Here is a 17,442-nt window from a genome sequence, read left to right as displayed (position 1 = left end):
CCCACTGTAAAAAAACAACAACATAGTAATTATAAACTTCAGTGTTTATTTTTGTGCAACATGGACTTCAATGTTTAATTTGCGTGAGTATACCAAAGCGTTTGATTTGTAGGCCTGTATTCCTCCAGTCTCGAGCCTGTGCGCTTTACCTGACGTTTCAGGGTAACGCCCGGCAGGGTTACGCACGGACTGGGACTGAAAATAATTCAGACTGACAAAATAATAAAAATGTTCTTCTTCTTTTAAATAATAATAATAAGAATCTTACAAATTGTCATGCTATTATTAATGTGAATGAATGGTCCACATCACATCATCATCGCTATCGTACACCCCAATAGCCTACATGTGCCGTGATACGAAATTAAATGCTAATTGTTTCAAAACATGTGCTGTAAAATAATGCATTGATAGGTCATTTCTCATCCAAACAGCTATTTAAACTGCTGGAGTGCGCTTCTCAACCTCCACACTATTAACAGTACTCGTAATTTAGGTCCATATTTTGTTTTTGTGGGTGCCTTTAATCTCACTTTAAACTCCCACATAAAACAATTTAGTTTTTTTCCACTTCCCTGGTGATCGGCTCGTTGGGCATGCAATCATCTCACTAGTTCAGTAGTCAGGGCACTGATCAGGGAGTCAGCCCGTTGACTTATGTGCTAATCCGTGCCCTGACTAGTAAAATGATTGAGACGCGCCCGATCTCCACGTGGGGCGGCTCAGTGGTTCATGTAGGTTGTCTACAAACCAGAAGGTTGGTGGTTCGATCCCCGGTTCCACCTGACCAAGTGTTGAGGTGTCCATGAGCAAGACACCTAACCCCAGCTGCTCCCGACGAGCTGGATGGTGCCTTACATGGCTGACATCGCCGTCGGTGTATGAATGGGTGAATGTGAGGCAAAAATGTAAAGCGCTTTGGATAAAAGCACTATATAAATGCAGTCCATTTACCATTCACGTCGGAGAAGTTTCGCTTCTTTGCCGTCTTCCGTGTGTCCATGGCGTAAAATGAGGGCGTGGGGGAGGCGGAGACTTGAATTTATAGGGGCGTGTTATTCTAATGACGATTGTTTTCAGCCGCCGCATTTATCAAGGGCAAGTATTGTGTACACCTGGATTGCAGAGGTGCGCACAGCTTCATAAATCAGGCGGTGAGAGGAGTGTAAGCATAATCTTACGCCAACATAAACGCCCGTTTCTACGCAAGATTGATAAATGAGGGCTGATGAGACCACTAACTAATCTATAAACACTGAACAGCCATAGCCTTATACTGAATGCCACTAAAAAAAAGCGGAGGACCAATAAGTTCAAACCCAATAGCCTATTATAAACAGATTTCCTCAAATAAAAGTTAGGCCGTGTGTCCACCAAAGCGTTTTTTGCCAGCTGAAAACACTAGGCGCTCTGCTGAACACGCCGCGTTGTGAGCGCTTGAGAGCGTTTTGGAAGCGGAGCGTTTTTTTCTTTAGTTGAGACTCTTGTTATGATAAACAAGAGGAAGTGAAAAATCTACCAAAAAGTACCATTTCCATGATAACGCAATGTCCAATTTCAAAACGATTTTCAATTTTGAGTGTTTAAGCTTTCAAATGATAGCCTTTTATGATGATGGGAAAGAAATATAATAAAAAGAGTCATCATATCATAATCATAAATCATGAATAAAAGCATTATTTTCTTATTTTTTTGTTAGTCAGACTATCAAGTAATGCTGTAGTGTAGATGGATATTGTAGTTTATTGACTGGTTGATTGACTTTTATTATCCCGAAGGAAATTTGCCTTGGACAAAATATTGTCCGCTGTTTAAAAAAAAAAAAAAAAAAAAGACTATCCCTATCATTGATAGATGGAGTTTAGGGGTTAAGCAGTGTGTCTACTGTTGACCCGCGGCTCTGAGATCATGAGACCCGTCACACACTGTGCTCTGATGCAGAAAAGAAATCTTTTATCAGCTGATACACAACACAGATGGCAGAGATGCACTTCTGTCTGTGTGTGAAGTTTAAGGCAATGGCTTGATACCATCATCAGGTAGAGGCTCATGTGATTAACAGTCACGGATTAACATTAAAAGCTTTGGCTGACAATATGTGCTTCACATTTTCAGGTGTGATCGAGGCAAGATGACCGTGTGTACTGTTGTTCATCTAGCTCAGGGGTTTTCAAACTTTAAGATGCCAAGGACCCACAAATATGACGGACCTTTAATGAGGACCCCCTTCCTAAAATCAATCTATGTATTTTTAAGTATGAAAAAAAGATTTAAACTGTTGAATTAATAGTAAGTGTGACATTATAAATGATAAATTGTTTGCAAACTTAAATTGTCTATACTTATGGATTTATTGGCTGTATAAACCTGAAGAACATTTTCAATGAAAAAATATTTGTATAAACTCTTAACCTGTCCCCATTTTTGAGAATTTTCTGAAAACGACATACCCAAATAAAAATGTCTGCAGCTCTTAAACCCTACACTGTAAAAATGTTGTTGTTTTTGTTGGTTTAACTCAAAAAAAGTAAGTAACCTGGTTGCCTTAAAATTTTGAGTTTATTGAAATTAAAAATGTGAGTTGATACAATAAAGGAAATTTGTTTAATAAATAGAAACTCAAAATATTATTGTATCTGAACCACATAAAAAATGTGATACATCATAAAAATAGCACTTTGGCATATTTCACTGCGTCATCAGAAATAAAACACACAATTACCCAAAATGCTTACAAAATCTTTTAATAATATTTTAATAAAGGTTGTTGAATCTCAAAAAATGTTCATTGTATTAACTCAAAACTTTGATTTCAATGAACTCAAAATTTTAAGGCAACCAGGAAACTTTTTTTCTAAATAATTTTTTACAGTGTATGGTCTATATTCATAAATCTGGCCTTATTTTAATCTAGAGTCTAGACACTTGAAATTTTGTTACTTAAGAGTCATAGTAATTTAGCCTAGAAATCTAGACGCACCCTAGAGGCAGCAAATCTAATCTGTCGCGAGTGTCGTCTAGCAACTCTCAATACCCTTCTGAGCTGTACACGCCTAACTCTGGTCGGGCCAATCACATCGTGTGTAGAGTCGGTGGGCGGGGCCATAGTGACGACGGCCAAGTTGCGTTTGCGTGCTTCTAGTAAACACAGAAACTGGCGAACGGCGGCGGTCTTTCTAATCAGCTCTGACCGCGACTCTGGAAGACTTGAGTTAAGCTTTTCTCTGAGAAAAGAACAAAGAACGGCACTGAAGTCATTCTGAAGAAGGGAAGATGTTGTTCGGAGTTTCAGAGTTAACTGGTTCGACCGGATCACTAAAAAGATCCGGTTAAAAAGAACGATTCGTTCGCGAACCGGACATCCAGCGTCTATTGTTTAGGGTTCTTGCCACCACGAGACAAATCGGCATTGCAAACTGAACATATAGCTCGACTCGAATTGCCTTCTTGTGACTGAAAGTACTGCCAAACAACACATTTTCTGTTCACAAGTTCCATTTTCACTCTTTCACAGCCTACTGCATTCGAACGGTCCACCTAGTAAACACGTTGCCATAATCAACCGCGGCATCATCGGCCAGTATCGCGTAGTGCAAGCGGGTTCGGTTCGGTGGAAAAAAATTCTAAGGTTCGGCATTAACCGAACCCAGTCAAAAAGCCCAATATTCGTCCGAATCCGAACCCGAATCCTGGATTCGGTGCATCCCTAGTTATAAGCGACTCAAACTTGCAGTCTTTCAGACGGAGCAGCGTTTACTCCTGATCACAGAGCTGCTCCGCGTACACACTGGGCATTTATTTATTTAATTTAAATCGCAGCCTTTAAGCTTTCACAATCGCACATTACACAAATCGCGATTGTGGTTCGATTTCGATTAATCGTGCAGCCCTAGACAGGATGGAAACTTGAAAAAAGAACAAGAGTAGAGATGAGAATAGAGATGTGATGATCAGCACTAACGTCACCGAATCCGCTGTTAAAAACTACCCTCCACCCGTCACAAATTCAGATCCTCAGTGTAAGCGTGAAGTTATCGTTACATAAACAGGTTGCTTTAAAAAAACTTATTTGGTGAAATTACATTTCTTAACCTAAACCAGGGTTGAAAACTATACAGCACTTGCTTTAACATCCATGTAGTTAAATGGACTAAATAAAGCTTCGAGGAAGATGATTTTGCTACATTTTTTGAATTTGATTAACTCAAGTTACTTGAGGAATCGTTTCAGCCCTAGGAGCATTTGCTTGCTTGTTATTTTGAATTTCATGTGAATTTCATTATTTGAAAAACTACTTGGTGCATTGTGGCATGCCTGTTGATTTGCACTCATTGACACACACACAACCAACATAAACAATAGCAGGACCGCAGCTCTTAGAGTCGTGGTCCATTGCACTCATAGTTTCAGGGCTTGGATGACCTCTAACAACAGAGCTGAGGACATAGGGTGGGTGGGTGTGTGTGTGTGTGTGGGTGCATCTTTTTGTGAAATATGAGGACACAAATGTGTATAATGCCATGGGTATGACACAGGTATTACAGGAGAGGGTGAAATATGAGGACATTACCCATGGCCCTACTTTACAAAAGGCTTATAAATCACACAGGAGGAGATTTTGTGATAAAGTAATGCAGAATGTTTCCTGTGATGGGTAGGTTTAGGGGCAGGGACTGCGTGTGTGTGTGTGTGTGTGTGTGTGTGTGTGTGTGTGTGTGTGTGTGTGTGTGTGTGTGTGTGTGTGTGTGTGTGTGTGTGTGTGTGTGTGTGTGTGTGTGTGTGTGTGTGTGTGTGTGTGTGTGTGTGTGTGTGATTGGTAGGTTTAGGGGCAGTGTAAGGGGATAGAAAATACGGTTTGTACAGTATAAAAACCATTACACCTTTGGAATGTCCCCACATTTCACAAAAATGTGTGTGCGTGTGGAGTCTGAAGGAGGGGAAATGACACACAGACCTCGCCCATCACAGGCTCGTTCATCTTTGGTGTATGAGAGAGTGAAACAGGAATGAGCGGCAGCTGTTGGGATTTTAGCGTCTGTCTCTGCTACCAGAATTAAAGGCTTCGCACCACCATGGGAATGACCACTGGTTCACCTCCCACTTTGACCGTGTGTTTTGCACTTGACTCTAACGTACTCCAGAGTAAACGAGAGTCCTGACACTGCTGTTTGTGTCACATCCCATGTGAGAGATACTTATGTAGCCATCCAAAAAATGCTGAACAAATGCTTCAAGTGACAGGAAAAATCACAGTAAACTGGGCTGAAAGTTCCTCCTTTAAAAAAAACCCATAAAAAATATATTTTACTTAGAATAAATAAATGTTAACTGACATAAATAAAAAATATAAAAAACTTGAAATGTGCTTATTTAGTTTCGTTAACCTGATGTATCAAACTTGAACTGAAATACAATTTAATGAAAACCAGAAATGTTCAAGTTTCAAGTCTTTAGGGTCTAAGCCTCAAGTCTTTAGGGTCTAAGCCTCAAGTCTTTAGGGTCTAAGCCTCAAGTCTTTAGGGTCTAAGCCTCAAGTCTTTAGGGTCCAAGTTTCTAGTCTTTAGGGTCCAAGCCTCAAGTCTTTAGGGTCCAAGTCTCTAGTCTTTAGGGTCCAAGTCTAGTCTTTAGGGTCTAAGCCTCAAGTCTTTAGGGTCTAAGCCTCAATTCTTTAGGGTCTAAGCCTCAAGTCTTTAGGGTCCAAGTGTCAGGTCTTTAGGGTCCAAGTCTCTAGTCTTTAGGGTCCAAGTCTCAAATCTTTAGGGTCCAAGTCTCAAGTCTTTAGGGTCTAAGCCTCAAGTCTTTAGGGTCCAAGTCTCAAGTCTTTAGGGTCTAAGCCTCAAGTCTTTAGGGTCCAAGTCTCTAGTCTTTAGGGTCCAAGTCTCTAGTCTTTAGGGTCCAAGTCTCAAGTCTTTAGGGTCCAAGTCTCTAGTCTTTAGGGTCCAAGTCTCTAGTCTTTAGGGTCCAAGTCTCAAGTCTTTAGGGTCCAAGTCTCAAGTCTTTAGGGTCCAAGTCTCAAGTCTTTAGGGTCCAAGTCTCTAGTCTTTAGGGTCCAAGTCTCTAGTCTTTAGGGTCCAAGTCTCTAGTCTTTAGGGTCCAAGTCTCAAGTCTTTAGGGTCCAAGTCTCAAGTCTTTAGGGTCCAAGTCTCAAGTCTTTAGGGTCCAAGTCTCAAGTCTTTAGGGTCCAAGTCTCTAGACTTTAGGGTCCAAGTCGCTAGACTTTAGGGTCCAAGCCAAGTCTTTAGGGTCCAAGTCTCAGGTCTTTAGGGTCCAAGTCAAATCTCAAGTCTCTGAGGTCCAAGTCAAGTCTAAAGTCTTTAGGGTCCAAGTAGGGCTGCACGATTTGGGGAAAATATATAATTGCGATTATTCTGGGAAAAATGGCGATTGCGATTTAAAATGCGATTATTGTTATTATTTTCTACAAATGAAAAGTGTGTGTATATAACATTTTGTGTTTTTATATTAATGTGACTAATAATAATTATTATGATTATTATTACTGCTAAAAATATTTTTAAAAATAAGAAATATTACCTTTACAATAACATTTTCATAATTACAAATAAAAAAGAGTATGTCAGAATAAATATAACAATATAATACTAATACTAATTATTATTATTATTATTTTTGTAATATTTTACAGAAAACTTATTTTGACTGCTGGGTTACCTATTAATATGCAGACAGCCTATGACTGTGTGTATATATATGTGTGTGTGTGTGTGTGTGTGTGTGTGTGTGTGTGTGTGTGTGTGTGTGTGTGTGTGTGTGTGTGTGTGTGTGTGTGTGTGTGTGTGTGTGTGTGTGTGTGTGTGTGTTGTTTATCTGTGATATCAATTTCTTAAAGTCTGTCTTTAATATGAAATATGAACCTCTTGTGATCCACTGTGGGGGAAAAAAAACTCCTGTACATTGAAGAAAAACATGGATTGTCCAATAAATTTATATATTTTTAAGTTTATTAAGTTTCGTATTATTGATTACCCAAAAGATTTTAATTCATACTGAAAGCCAGAGGGCGCCCTCGAGCGGTAAAGCCACATTTGCCTCAGAGAAGTAATTGACGTTAGTTTTCAGGAAATCCATGATGTGAAGCTAACGCTGTAAACAGAAGATAGAGACGCTTTGATAAACATGACGACAATAAACACGACTGCAGCAAAATATGGTGTATTTGAGTTCTTCAAGCCGTCAAGGATATTTTCATAATAACAAAGTGTATTAAAATGCAGTGCTGATTGACATAGAGTACTATAAAATAACGCCTCGTCTGCCTCACTCTGATGAGAAGCCACATCAGCTCACACACACTCGACTGAATATGAAGTGAGGTAAAACATGTTATTAAACGTTGTCTTTTGTTGAACAGGTTTATGAACGCTTCACTAGTTTGTGAAGATGTTTGACTCGTGTTGCTTTTTCAAACGCATGTTATAAGCGACTCAAACTCGCAGTCTTTCAGACGGAGCAGCGTTTACTCCTGATCACAGAGCCGCTCTTCGCTAACACTGGGCATTTATTGAGCTTTCATAATCGCACACAAGCCAAATCGCGATTGCGGTTCGATTTCGATTAATCGTGCAGCGCTAGGTCCAAGTCAAGTCTCAAGTCTCTGAGGTCCAAGTCCAGTCTCAAGTCTTTAGGGTCTAAGTCTCAGGTCTTTAGGGTCCAAGTCTCAGGTCTTTAGGGTCCAAGTCTCAGGTCTTTAGGGTCCAAGTCTCAGGTCTTTAGGGTCTAAGTCTCAGGTCTTTAGGGTCCAAGTCTCAGGTCTTTAGGGTCCAAGTCTCAGGTCTTTAGGGTCCAAGTCTCAGGTCTTTAGGGTCCAAGTGTCCGGTCTTTAGGGTCCAAGTGTCCGGTCTTTAGGGTCCAAGTCTCTAGTCTTTAGGGTCCAAGTCTCAGGTCTTTAGGGTCCAAGTCTCAGGTCTTTAGGGTCCAAGTGTCAGGTCTTTAGGGTCCAAGTCTCAGGTCTTTAGGGTCCAAGTCTCAGGTCTTTAGGGTCCAAGTGTCAGGTCTTTAGGGTCCAAGTCTCAGGTCTTTAGGGTCCAAGTCTCAGGTCTTTAGGGTCCAAGTCTCAGGTCTTTAGGGTCCAAGTCTCAGGTCTTTAGGGTCCAAGTCTCAGGTCTTTAGGGTCCAAGTCTCAGGTCTTTAGGGTCCAAGTCTCAGGTCTTTAGGGTCCAAGTGTCAGGTCTTTAGGGTCCAAGTCTCAGGTCTTTAGGGTCCAAGTCTCAGGTCTTTAGGGTCCAAGTCTCAGGTCTTTAGGGTCCAAGTGTCAGGTCTTTAGGGTCCAAGTGTCAGGTCTTTAGGGTCCAAGTCTCAGGTCTTTAGGGTCCAAGTCAAATCTCAAGTCTCTGAGGTCCAAGTCAAGTCTTAAATCATTAGGGTCTTGATAAAAAGTAAGCATGAAGCCCTGAGAAATATATCAGTGTGTGTAAAATCTCTCCCTTTCTCCTCTAGAGATATATCGAGTGTGAGGACTCGCAAGAGCAAGAGAAGAAGGATCTGCAGAACCGTGTGCAGCTCCTGGAGGCTCAGACCAGACAGATGGAGCTCAAGACCAAGAACTACGCAGATCAGAGTAAGTGTGTTCCCTCACCTCGGCACTTTAGGACTGAGTGAGTCTGCCCTCAAATGAGAAGCTGACCATGGAAACTGTGCCATGTTTATTCAATATGAAGCTCAACGGCAACATGTAAAGTGAGAAAAGAAGCGGCCCTAGTATAGAGCCTTGAGGGACCCCCGTAAGTTACAGGAGCAAGAGAAGATGATTCTTAATTTCTACCATTATAGATCTTGCTAGACTTTAGTGCAGCAATGAATGTTTTTGCAAATATCATGCAGCCCTATTTCTGAGCACAAGACTCAACTGATCTCTGATCTGTGATGCTTGGAGAGTCTTTGTCCACTCAAACGCTCCTCCTGCATTGGAATGATAGAGACACACATCCTCTTCCAGATTCAGAACATCTTTAGCTGAGTGGAGCTTCTTAATTATTGCCCTGGTGGTGGAAATTAGGATTTTCAATGCTTTAGCTATTTTCTTACAGCCTAAAAACAATCTTTTTCTGCACATCAGAACTTTATTCTGTGGTTTGACTCACTGTGTTGATGATTAACAGAATTTGGCCTTTGTGTTTCCTCATAATAAGTAATGGCTGGACTATTTCATGTTCCTAGTCAACCTGTTGTGCTGCTAAAAAAATTATATTAATGCAAATATTGTGTTTGGGTAGTTTTTGTGTTACTCAGATCCTGGGTCAGACGTAACAACCCAGTGTTTGGGTAGTTTTTGTGTTACTCAGATCCTGGGTCAGACGTGACAACCCAGTGTTTGGGTAGTTTTTGTGTTAGTCAGATCCTGGGTCAGGCGTAACAACCCAGTGTTTGGTTAGTTTTTGTGTAACTCAGATCCTGGGTCAGACGTAACAACCCAGTGTTTGGGTAGTTTTTGTGTAACTCAGATCCTGGGTCAGACGTAACAACCCAGTGTTTGGGTAGTTTTTGTGTCACTCAGATCCCGGGTCGGACGTAACAACCCAGTGTTTGGGTAGTTTTTGTGTTACTCAGATCCTGTGTCAGACGTAACAACCCAGTGTTTGGGTAGTTTTTCGTAACTCAGATCCTGGGTCAGACGTGACAACCCAGTGTTTGGGTAGTTTTTGTGTTACTCAGATCCTGGGTCAGACGTAACAACCCAGTGTTTGGGTAGTTTTTGTGTCACTCAGATCCCGGGTCAGACGTAACAACCCAGTGTTTGGGTAGTTTTTGTGTCACTCAGATCCTGGGTCGGACGTAACAACCCAGTGTTTGTGTAGTTTTTGTGTTACCCAGATCCGAGGTCAGACGTAAGAACCCAGTGTTTGGGTAGTTTTTGTGTTACTTAGATCCTGGGTCAGACGTGACAACCCAGTGTTTGGGTAGTTTTTGTGTCACTCAGATCCTGGGTTGGACGTAACAACCCAGTGTTTGTGTAGTTTTTGTGTTACCCAGATCCGAGGTCAGACGTAAGAACCCAGTGTTTGGGTAGTTTTTGTGTTACTCAGATCCCGGGTCAGACGTAACAACCCAGTGTTTGGGTAGTTTTTGTGTCACTCAGATCCTGGGTCAGACGTAACAACCCAGTGTTTGGGTAGTTTTTGTGTTACTCAGATCCCGGGTCAGACGTAACAACCCAGTGTTTGGGTAGTTTTTGTGTTACTCAGATCCTGGGTCAGACATAACAACCCAGTGTTTGGGTAGTTTTTGTGTTACTCAGATCCTGAGTCAGACGTAACAACCCAGTGTTTGGGTAGTTTTTGTGTTACTCAGATCCCGGGTCAGACGTAACAACCCAGTGTTTGGGTAGTTTTTGTGTTACTCAGATCCTGGGTCAGACGTAACAACCCAGTGTTTGGGTAGTTTTTGTGTTACTCAGATCCCGGGTCAGACGTAACAACCCAGTGTTTGGGTAGTTTTTGTGTTACTCAGATCCTGGGTCAGACGTAACAACCCAGTGTTTGGGTAGTTTTTGTGTTACTCAGATCCTAGGTCAGACGTAACAACCCAGTGTTTGGGTAGTTTTTGTGTTACCCAGATCCTGGGTCAGACGTAACAACCCAGTGTTTGGGTAGTTTTTGTGTTACTCAGATCCTGGGTCAGAAGTAACAACCCAGTGTTTGGGTAGTTTTTGTGTTACTCAGATCCTGGGTCAGACGTAACAACCCAGTGTTTGGGTAGTTTTTGTGTCACTTAGATCCTGGGTCAGACGTAACAACCCAGTGTTTGGGTAGTTTTTGTGTCACTCAGATCCTGGGTCAGACGTAACAACCCAATGTTTGGGTAGTTTTTGTGTAACTCAGATCCTGGGTCAGACGTAACAACCCAGTGTTTGGGTAGTTTTTGTGTCACTCAGATCCTGGGTCAGATGTAACAACCCAGTGTTTGGGTAGTTTTTGTGTCACTCAGATCCTGGGTCAGACTAACAACCCAGTGTTTGGGTAGTTTTTGTGTCACTCAGATCCTGGGTCAGACGTAACAACCCAATGTTTGGGTAGTTTTTGTGTAACTCAGATCCTGGGTCAGACGTAACAACCCAGTGTTTGGGTAGTTTTTGTGTCACTCAGATCCTGGGTCAGATGTAACAACCCAGTGTTTGGGTAGTTTTTGTGTCACTCAGATCCTGGGTCAGACTAACAACCCAGTGTTTGGGTAGTTTTTGTGTCACTCAGATCCTGGGTCAGACTAACAACCCAGTGTTTGGGTAGTTTTTGTGTCACTCAGGTCTTGTGTCAGACGTAACAACCCAGTGTTTGGGTAGTTTTTGTGTAACTCAGATCCTGGGTCAGACGTAACAACCCAGTGTTTGGGTAGTTTTTGTGTAACTCAGATCCTGGGTCAGACGTAACAACCCAGTGTTTGGGTAGTTTTTGTGTTACTCAGATCCTGGGTCAGATGTAACAACCCAGTGTTTGGGTAGTTTTTGTGTTACTCAGATCCTGGGTCAGACATAACAACCCAGTGTTTGGGTAGTTTTTGTGTTACTCAGATCCTGGGTCAGATGTAACAACCCAGTGTTTGGGTAGTTTTTGTGTTACTCAGATCCTGGGTCAGACGTAACAACCCAGTGTTTGGGTAGTTTTTGTGTTACTCAGATCCTGGGTCAGATGTAACAACCCAGTGTTTGGGTAGTTTTTGTGTAACTCAGATCCTGGGTCAGACGTAACAACCCAGTGTTTGGGTAGTTTTTCGTAACTCAGATCCTGGGTCAGAATTAACGACCCAGTGTTTGGGTAGTTTTTGTGTTAGTCTTTGATCATATTTGCCAGGGTTGCCAATAATTCTGACCACAACTGTAGCAATCCGATCAGTAAAAGCTTAGGAAGTGACCCAGTCCCTCACTCTCTTGAACCCTGATGAGACTCTCCCTCGGATCATCGCTTCACCAACAGTGTTTGGCTGAGAATGGGCTGAACTGGATTACAGCTTAAGGTTGGCATGCTGGGCGGATGATGACCGCGTTTACTGCCAAACCCGCTCCAGGTGGGCGTTGCATAAACACTCCTGTCAGATGACACATCTAGTGACTGTCATCATGTCTGCCAGTGTCCTGAATGAGGATTAAAACACTGTTTCCTGAACACACAGAAAGGGCTTCAATCAATTGTGTTTCTGCAAAAACTTCCCATTTTGTGGTTAACAGATGATTCTGTTTCCCTTCTGTAACCATAAATGGTACTCGAGGCAGTGGATTTTTATTTATTTATTTATTTATTTATTTATTTATTTATTTATTTATTTATTTATTTATTTATTTAAGGATAGCCCCTTGAGATGATCCTTCTTTTTTCGAGGGGGTCCTGAAGCACAAAGATAGCTGTTGCATGTACAACATCACAATACATCCCACATTATACAACAAACACAACAAAAACACACACAATAAATGACTAACAGTTGTCCTGCTTAACACATCCCCAACCCTGTTCCCTCAGAATCCTCTTTTAATGGGAACATGATCTCTTTAACATTAGATAAACACAAGTCACTGTCCTGTCCTTTAGTCTGATGATGAATGATTATGGACACACACTTTCACACTCTCTGGATTTATAGGAAATCAACCTTATGAAGCCTTTCTAAATTCTACATTGTTGTTCTTAGTAGAATTTATTTTAATTTTTTACTGTTTTAGAAATTATACTTATTGCCCAGTCATAATTATGAGCATAACAGCTTTTGTTTCCATGTAGATTGAAAATGTTTATTGCAACTAAAATCAGGAAGAATGATATTTGCATTACATTTCAAAAGTTTTTTTTTCTTTTTGGTCAAAGAAATTAATACTTTTGTTGAGAAAGGATGCATTCATTTGACCAAAAGTGACTGTAAAGATATTTATAATGTCTTTTATTTTTAATAAATGCAGCTCTTCCTGTGATCAAATATGAATTTATTTGATAAAAATTACAGGAAATATTATTAGCATTTAAAGCAGCTGTCTTTATGTGAATATACCATAAAATGAAATGTATTCCTGTGATCAAAGCCAAATTGATTTGATTATGATAATAATTGAGAATTTGTACTGTATTTTTGATCAAATAAATTAAGATTTTATCACAGGAATAAAATACATTTTATGGTATATTCATATATATTCATATTTATTTAAGCAAAAATACAGAAAAGTTCTGAGATATTACAATTTAAAATTTACTTTAAAAGTAACAGTAAAGACATTTATAATGTTACAAAAAAATCAATTGCTAGGAAATGCTGGTCTTTTGAACTTTCTATTCATCAAATAATCCTGAAAAATCATGATCATGAAAGATCATCCTGATCATCAAATCCTCATGTGAGAATGATTAGTGAAGGATCATGTGACTCTGAAGACTGGAGTAATGATGATAAACTCAGCTTTGATCACAGGAATAAATCACACTTTACTATATATTCACATAGATGATGATTTACATAAAAAAAAATCAGAAATTGCCAGAAACTGGTGAATATTTGATGATGATGATTATACTCCATGGGAACTTCTGCATCAGGTCACATGCTCCACTACTAGCACAAAAAAAGGTTAATATGAACTTGTGAACTTCTCCTAATGAGTTTATTTTGGCGTTATGCTGTTTTATTTCTGTGTCTGCACTGACCCCTTGTGGCTGTGTGTTGTTACTGCAGTGTGTAACTTCTGTCTCCCACTGAACCTGAATCACAGTAGACCTAGAATTTGAACATATATATATATATATATATAAATAAACATCCATCTGTGTTTAGTTGGAAGATTGGAAGAGCGGGAAGCCGAGCTGAAGAAAGAGTACAATGCCCTCCATCAGAGACACACGGAGGTGAGAAACACATCCCTGTGTAAAAAATGCTTTTGCATGCGCCGTCAAACAATGATGTGAGTGTTTTTGGATTTGCAGATGATCCACAGTTACATGGAGCACTTGGAGCGTACCAAATATCAGCAGCAGACGGGGGAGACGACAGACACGGGCAATCAGAGCAGAATAAGGTGATCTGGGCTACAGGACACTTCATCCACACACACACCCTATATATAGTGCAAGCTATCACTCACATTCGCTGAATGAGTAACGCTCATTTTGGGGTGTTGATGCCAAAAATAGTGCCTGTTTTGCTGTAGGTGGAGAAGTCTTGCATTATCCCTTAATCACTAGATAATCTGCCATAAACACTGTTTGTTCACTTCTCTGCCAGTTGCACATGTATAATATTATTTAATGCCTAATCCTGATCTCAAGCGTAGAATTATGTCCGTAATAGAAGAAAGTAGACACATGACCCAGATGCTTTCTGCTGCGTCTGTGCAATAACAGAAAATTACAGACTTTAACATTAAATGGAGTATTTTAATGTAAATTACTGCTCCTTTTGACCACTTTTGATATTTTTATATCATACCAATCAGACATAACATTATAACCGGTGAGGTGAGGTGTTAGTGGGTGGGATATATTAGGCAGCAAGTGAACATTTTGTCCTCTAAGTTGATGTGTGTGAAGCAGGAGAAATGGGCAGTCGTAAGGATTTGAGCGAGTTTGGCCAGATTGTGACGGCTAGACGACTGGGTCAGAGCATCTCCAAAACTGCAGCTCTTGTGGGCTGTTCCCGGTCTGCAGTGGTCAGTATCTATCAAAAGTGCTCCAAGGAAGGACCAGTGGAGAACCGGCCACAGGGTCATGGGCGGCCAAGGCTCATTGATGCACGTGGGGAGTGAAGGCTGGCCCGTGGGGTCCGATCAAACAGACGAGCTACTGGAGCTCAAACTGCTCCAGAAGTTAATGCTGGTTCTGATAGAAAGCTGTCAGAATACACAGAGCAGCTCAGTTTGAGGCGTATGGGGTGTGTGATGGAAATATTTGAGATAATGGCCTCAGAAGGGGTAAAAGGGTTATTTAACGTGAAACTACAGAAAACGCATGGATGTTCAGGTCAAAGACCATGTAGGCTTACCCAAAAAGCTGCTTAATACAAATAGAAGTCATATGACAGATCATCATTAACTAATCACCAGAACCAATCACGGTGAAGGAAACTGGAGCGACATTGATTTTCACTCAAGCTGTATTGTTTAAATGTACGTTTCTTTCTGTTCGGGAGACTCATTTGGTTGTTGTGACCAGTGATCTGAATGAAACTTTATTTCAGCAAAAAGCAACTTGGGAGTGTGTGTCATTTTGCAGCGCAGCTGAGGAATAGAAGTACTAAAGATTCTGCGCTCGAGAGATCTCAGCAGCGTGTCGGAAGACTATAGAGCCGTCCTCCAGGTGAGGCTGTAATAATATGTTACTATTAAGGATCCTGCAGAGACCAGCGTACGCCTGAGAAGGACAGTGAGAGAGATGCTAAAGACCTGTGTGCTTGTGTGTGTTTGAGTTAACGCTAGTTATAGGAGCTTCTCGATGGGACGCCGTTACTTCGAGAGGCGAATTACTTCGAAGTATTGAAATTGTGTTAAACGTAATCGATAAGCGAATACTGTACCTCGAGATACTGTAGTTTTATATTAACAGCTGGGAGTTGTTTTGAATTGTCCGTGGTGAAGTTAGATAAATGGATTGAGAATTTCTACGACAGGCGGCATAGCCGCTGACCAGTCAGGGTGACCTCTGACCCCGCCGAAAGCACCAACAGTGGCACGTGAGCATCAGAACTGGACCACGGAGCAATGGAAGAAGGTGGCCTGGTCTGAGGAATCACGTGTTCTTTTACATCACGTGGATGGCCGGGTGTGTGTGTGTGTGTGGCTTACCTGGGGAACACATGGCCCCAGGATGCACTATGGGAAGAAGGCGAGCCGGCGGAGGCAGTGTGATGCTTTGAAAAATATTTCAAATTTTGCAAGAGAGAAAACTACTTCTCAGAAATTTTTATGGATATATTTGAACTCTGCTTTATTAAATTAGGTAATAGTGGGCCTTTTTGCAAATCACCATTTTTTTTTTAATGGCTTTGTTATAAATATAATATATAATATAATAGTTTTTGCTTTATTATTTATGCCAATTTAATTTCAGTTTCCCATTAATCTGCTTTGGTTCTGCACTTAAATAACCGCATCCGCTGTGAGCATCTACTAATGTAGGCCGTGTGTGTGTGTGTGTGTGTGTGTGTGTGTGTGTGTGTGTGTGTGTGAGTGTGAGTGTGAGTGTGAGTGTGTGTGTGAGTGTGTGTGTGAGTGTGTGTGTGAGTGTGTGTGTGAGTGTGTGTGTGAGTGTGTGTGTGAGTGTGTGTGTGAGTGTGTGTGTGAGTGTGTGTGTGAGTGTGTGTGTGAGTGTGTGTGTGAGTGTGTGTGTGAGTGTGTGTGTGAGTGTGTGTGTGAGTGTGTGTGTGTGTGTGAGTGTGAGTGTGAGTGTGAGTGTGAGTGTGAGTGTGAGTGTGAGTGTGTGTGTGAGTGTGTGTGTGAGTGTGTGTGTGAGTGTGTGTGTGAGTGTGTGTGTGAGTGTGTGTGTGAGTGTGTGTGTGTGTGTGTGAGTGTGAGTGTGAGTGTGAGTGTGTGTGTGAGTGTGTGTGTGAGTGTGTGTGTGAGTGTGTGTGTGAGTGTGTGTGTGAGTGTGTGTGTGAGTGTGTGTGTGAGTGTGTGTGTGAGTGTGTGTGTGAGTGTGTGTGTGTGTGTGTGTGTGTGTGTGTGTGTGTGTGTGTGTGTGTGAGTGTGTGTGTGAGTGTGTGTGAGTGTGTGTGTGAGTGTGTGTGTGAGTGTGTGTGTGAGTGTGTGTGTGTGAGTGTGAGTGTGAGTGTGAGTGTGAGTGTGAGTGTGAGTGTGAGTGTGAGTGTGTGTGTGAGTGTGTGTGTGAGTGTGTGTGTGTGTGTGTGTGTGTGTGTGTGTGTGTGTGTGTGTGTGTGTGTGTGTGTGAGTGAGAGAGAGATAGAGATAGAGGGATTGAGAGAGAATCATCTGGTGGATATTAATGAGACGGATTCTGTAATAGACTGACAGCATGACGATTGAAGCAGAACCTCACATAGGAGGCGTATTTCACAGAGGGTTCTTGAGCACACACACACGCACGCACGCACGCACACACACACACACACACACACACACACACACACACACACACACACACACACACACACACACACAGCCTTCAGTGATGACCGGCTCTAGTCTCTGGGTTATTTTTGCATTGCTTTTCAAACATTTTAATATCAAGGCTCCCCTTTTATATATTAAGATATAAAGGCAGTTTTGTGAGACTATAGCAAACCCTTTTGATTTGACATGATCACGTTTTAAAATAATCCCATAATCCTCTCAGCAGATGGACCGTCTGATCGAGTCCATCTATAAAGCATCAGTCATCTCCTCCACCAGTCACACATTATTCCCACAGCGTTTGCAATGTGTTCAGTCCAGGAAAAGGGTTTTCAGATTCATTCTGCTTTTAATTTGGGATATTAATTGTGATTATTCTATGACAG

General features: G+C 41.3%; 1 protein-coding gene across 2 annotated transcripts in view; it reads left to right on the top strand.

Moving 5' to 3' along the window:
• Positions 1-17,442, top strand: part of spag9b (sperm associated antigen 9b) — a 112,808-nt gene that overhangs the window by 18,670 nt on the left and 76,696 nt on the right. For both annotated transcript variants that reach the window (XM_067430747.1, XM_067430746.1), the window contains exons 2-4: positions 8,458-8,578; positions 13,771-13,841; positions 13,920-14,011. In XM_067430747.1, the coding sequence (XP_067286848.1) occupies positions 8,458-8,578; positions 13,771-13,841; positions 13,920-14,011 (284 nt within the window). The remainder of the gene's footprint in view (positions 1-8,457; positions 8,579-13,770; positions 13,842-13,919; positions 14,012-17,442) is intronic.

Source organism: Pseudorasbora parva, chromosome 21 (genome assembly GCF_024679245.1).
Source record: "Pseudorasbora parva isolate DD20220531a chromosome 21, ASM2467924v1, whole genome shotgun sequence".
Taxonomy (NCBI): domain Eukaryota; kingdom Metazoa; phylum Chordata; class Actinopteri; order Cypriniformes; family Gobionidae; genus Pseudorasbora; species Pseudorasbora parva.
The sequence above is the reverse complement of the archived record's forward strand: the minus strand, read 5'-3'. Positions and strand labels throughout refer to the sequence as shown.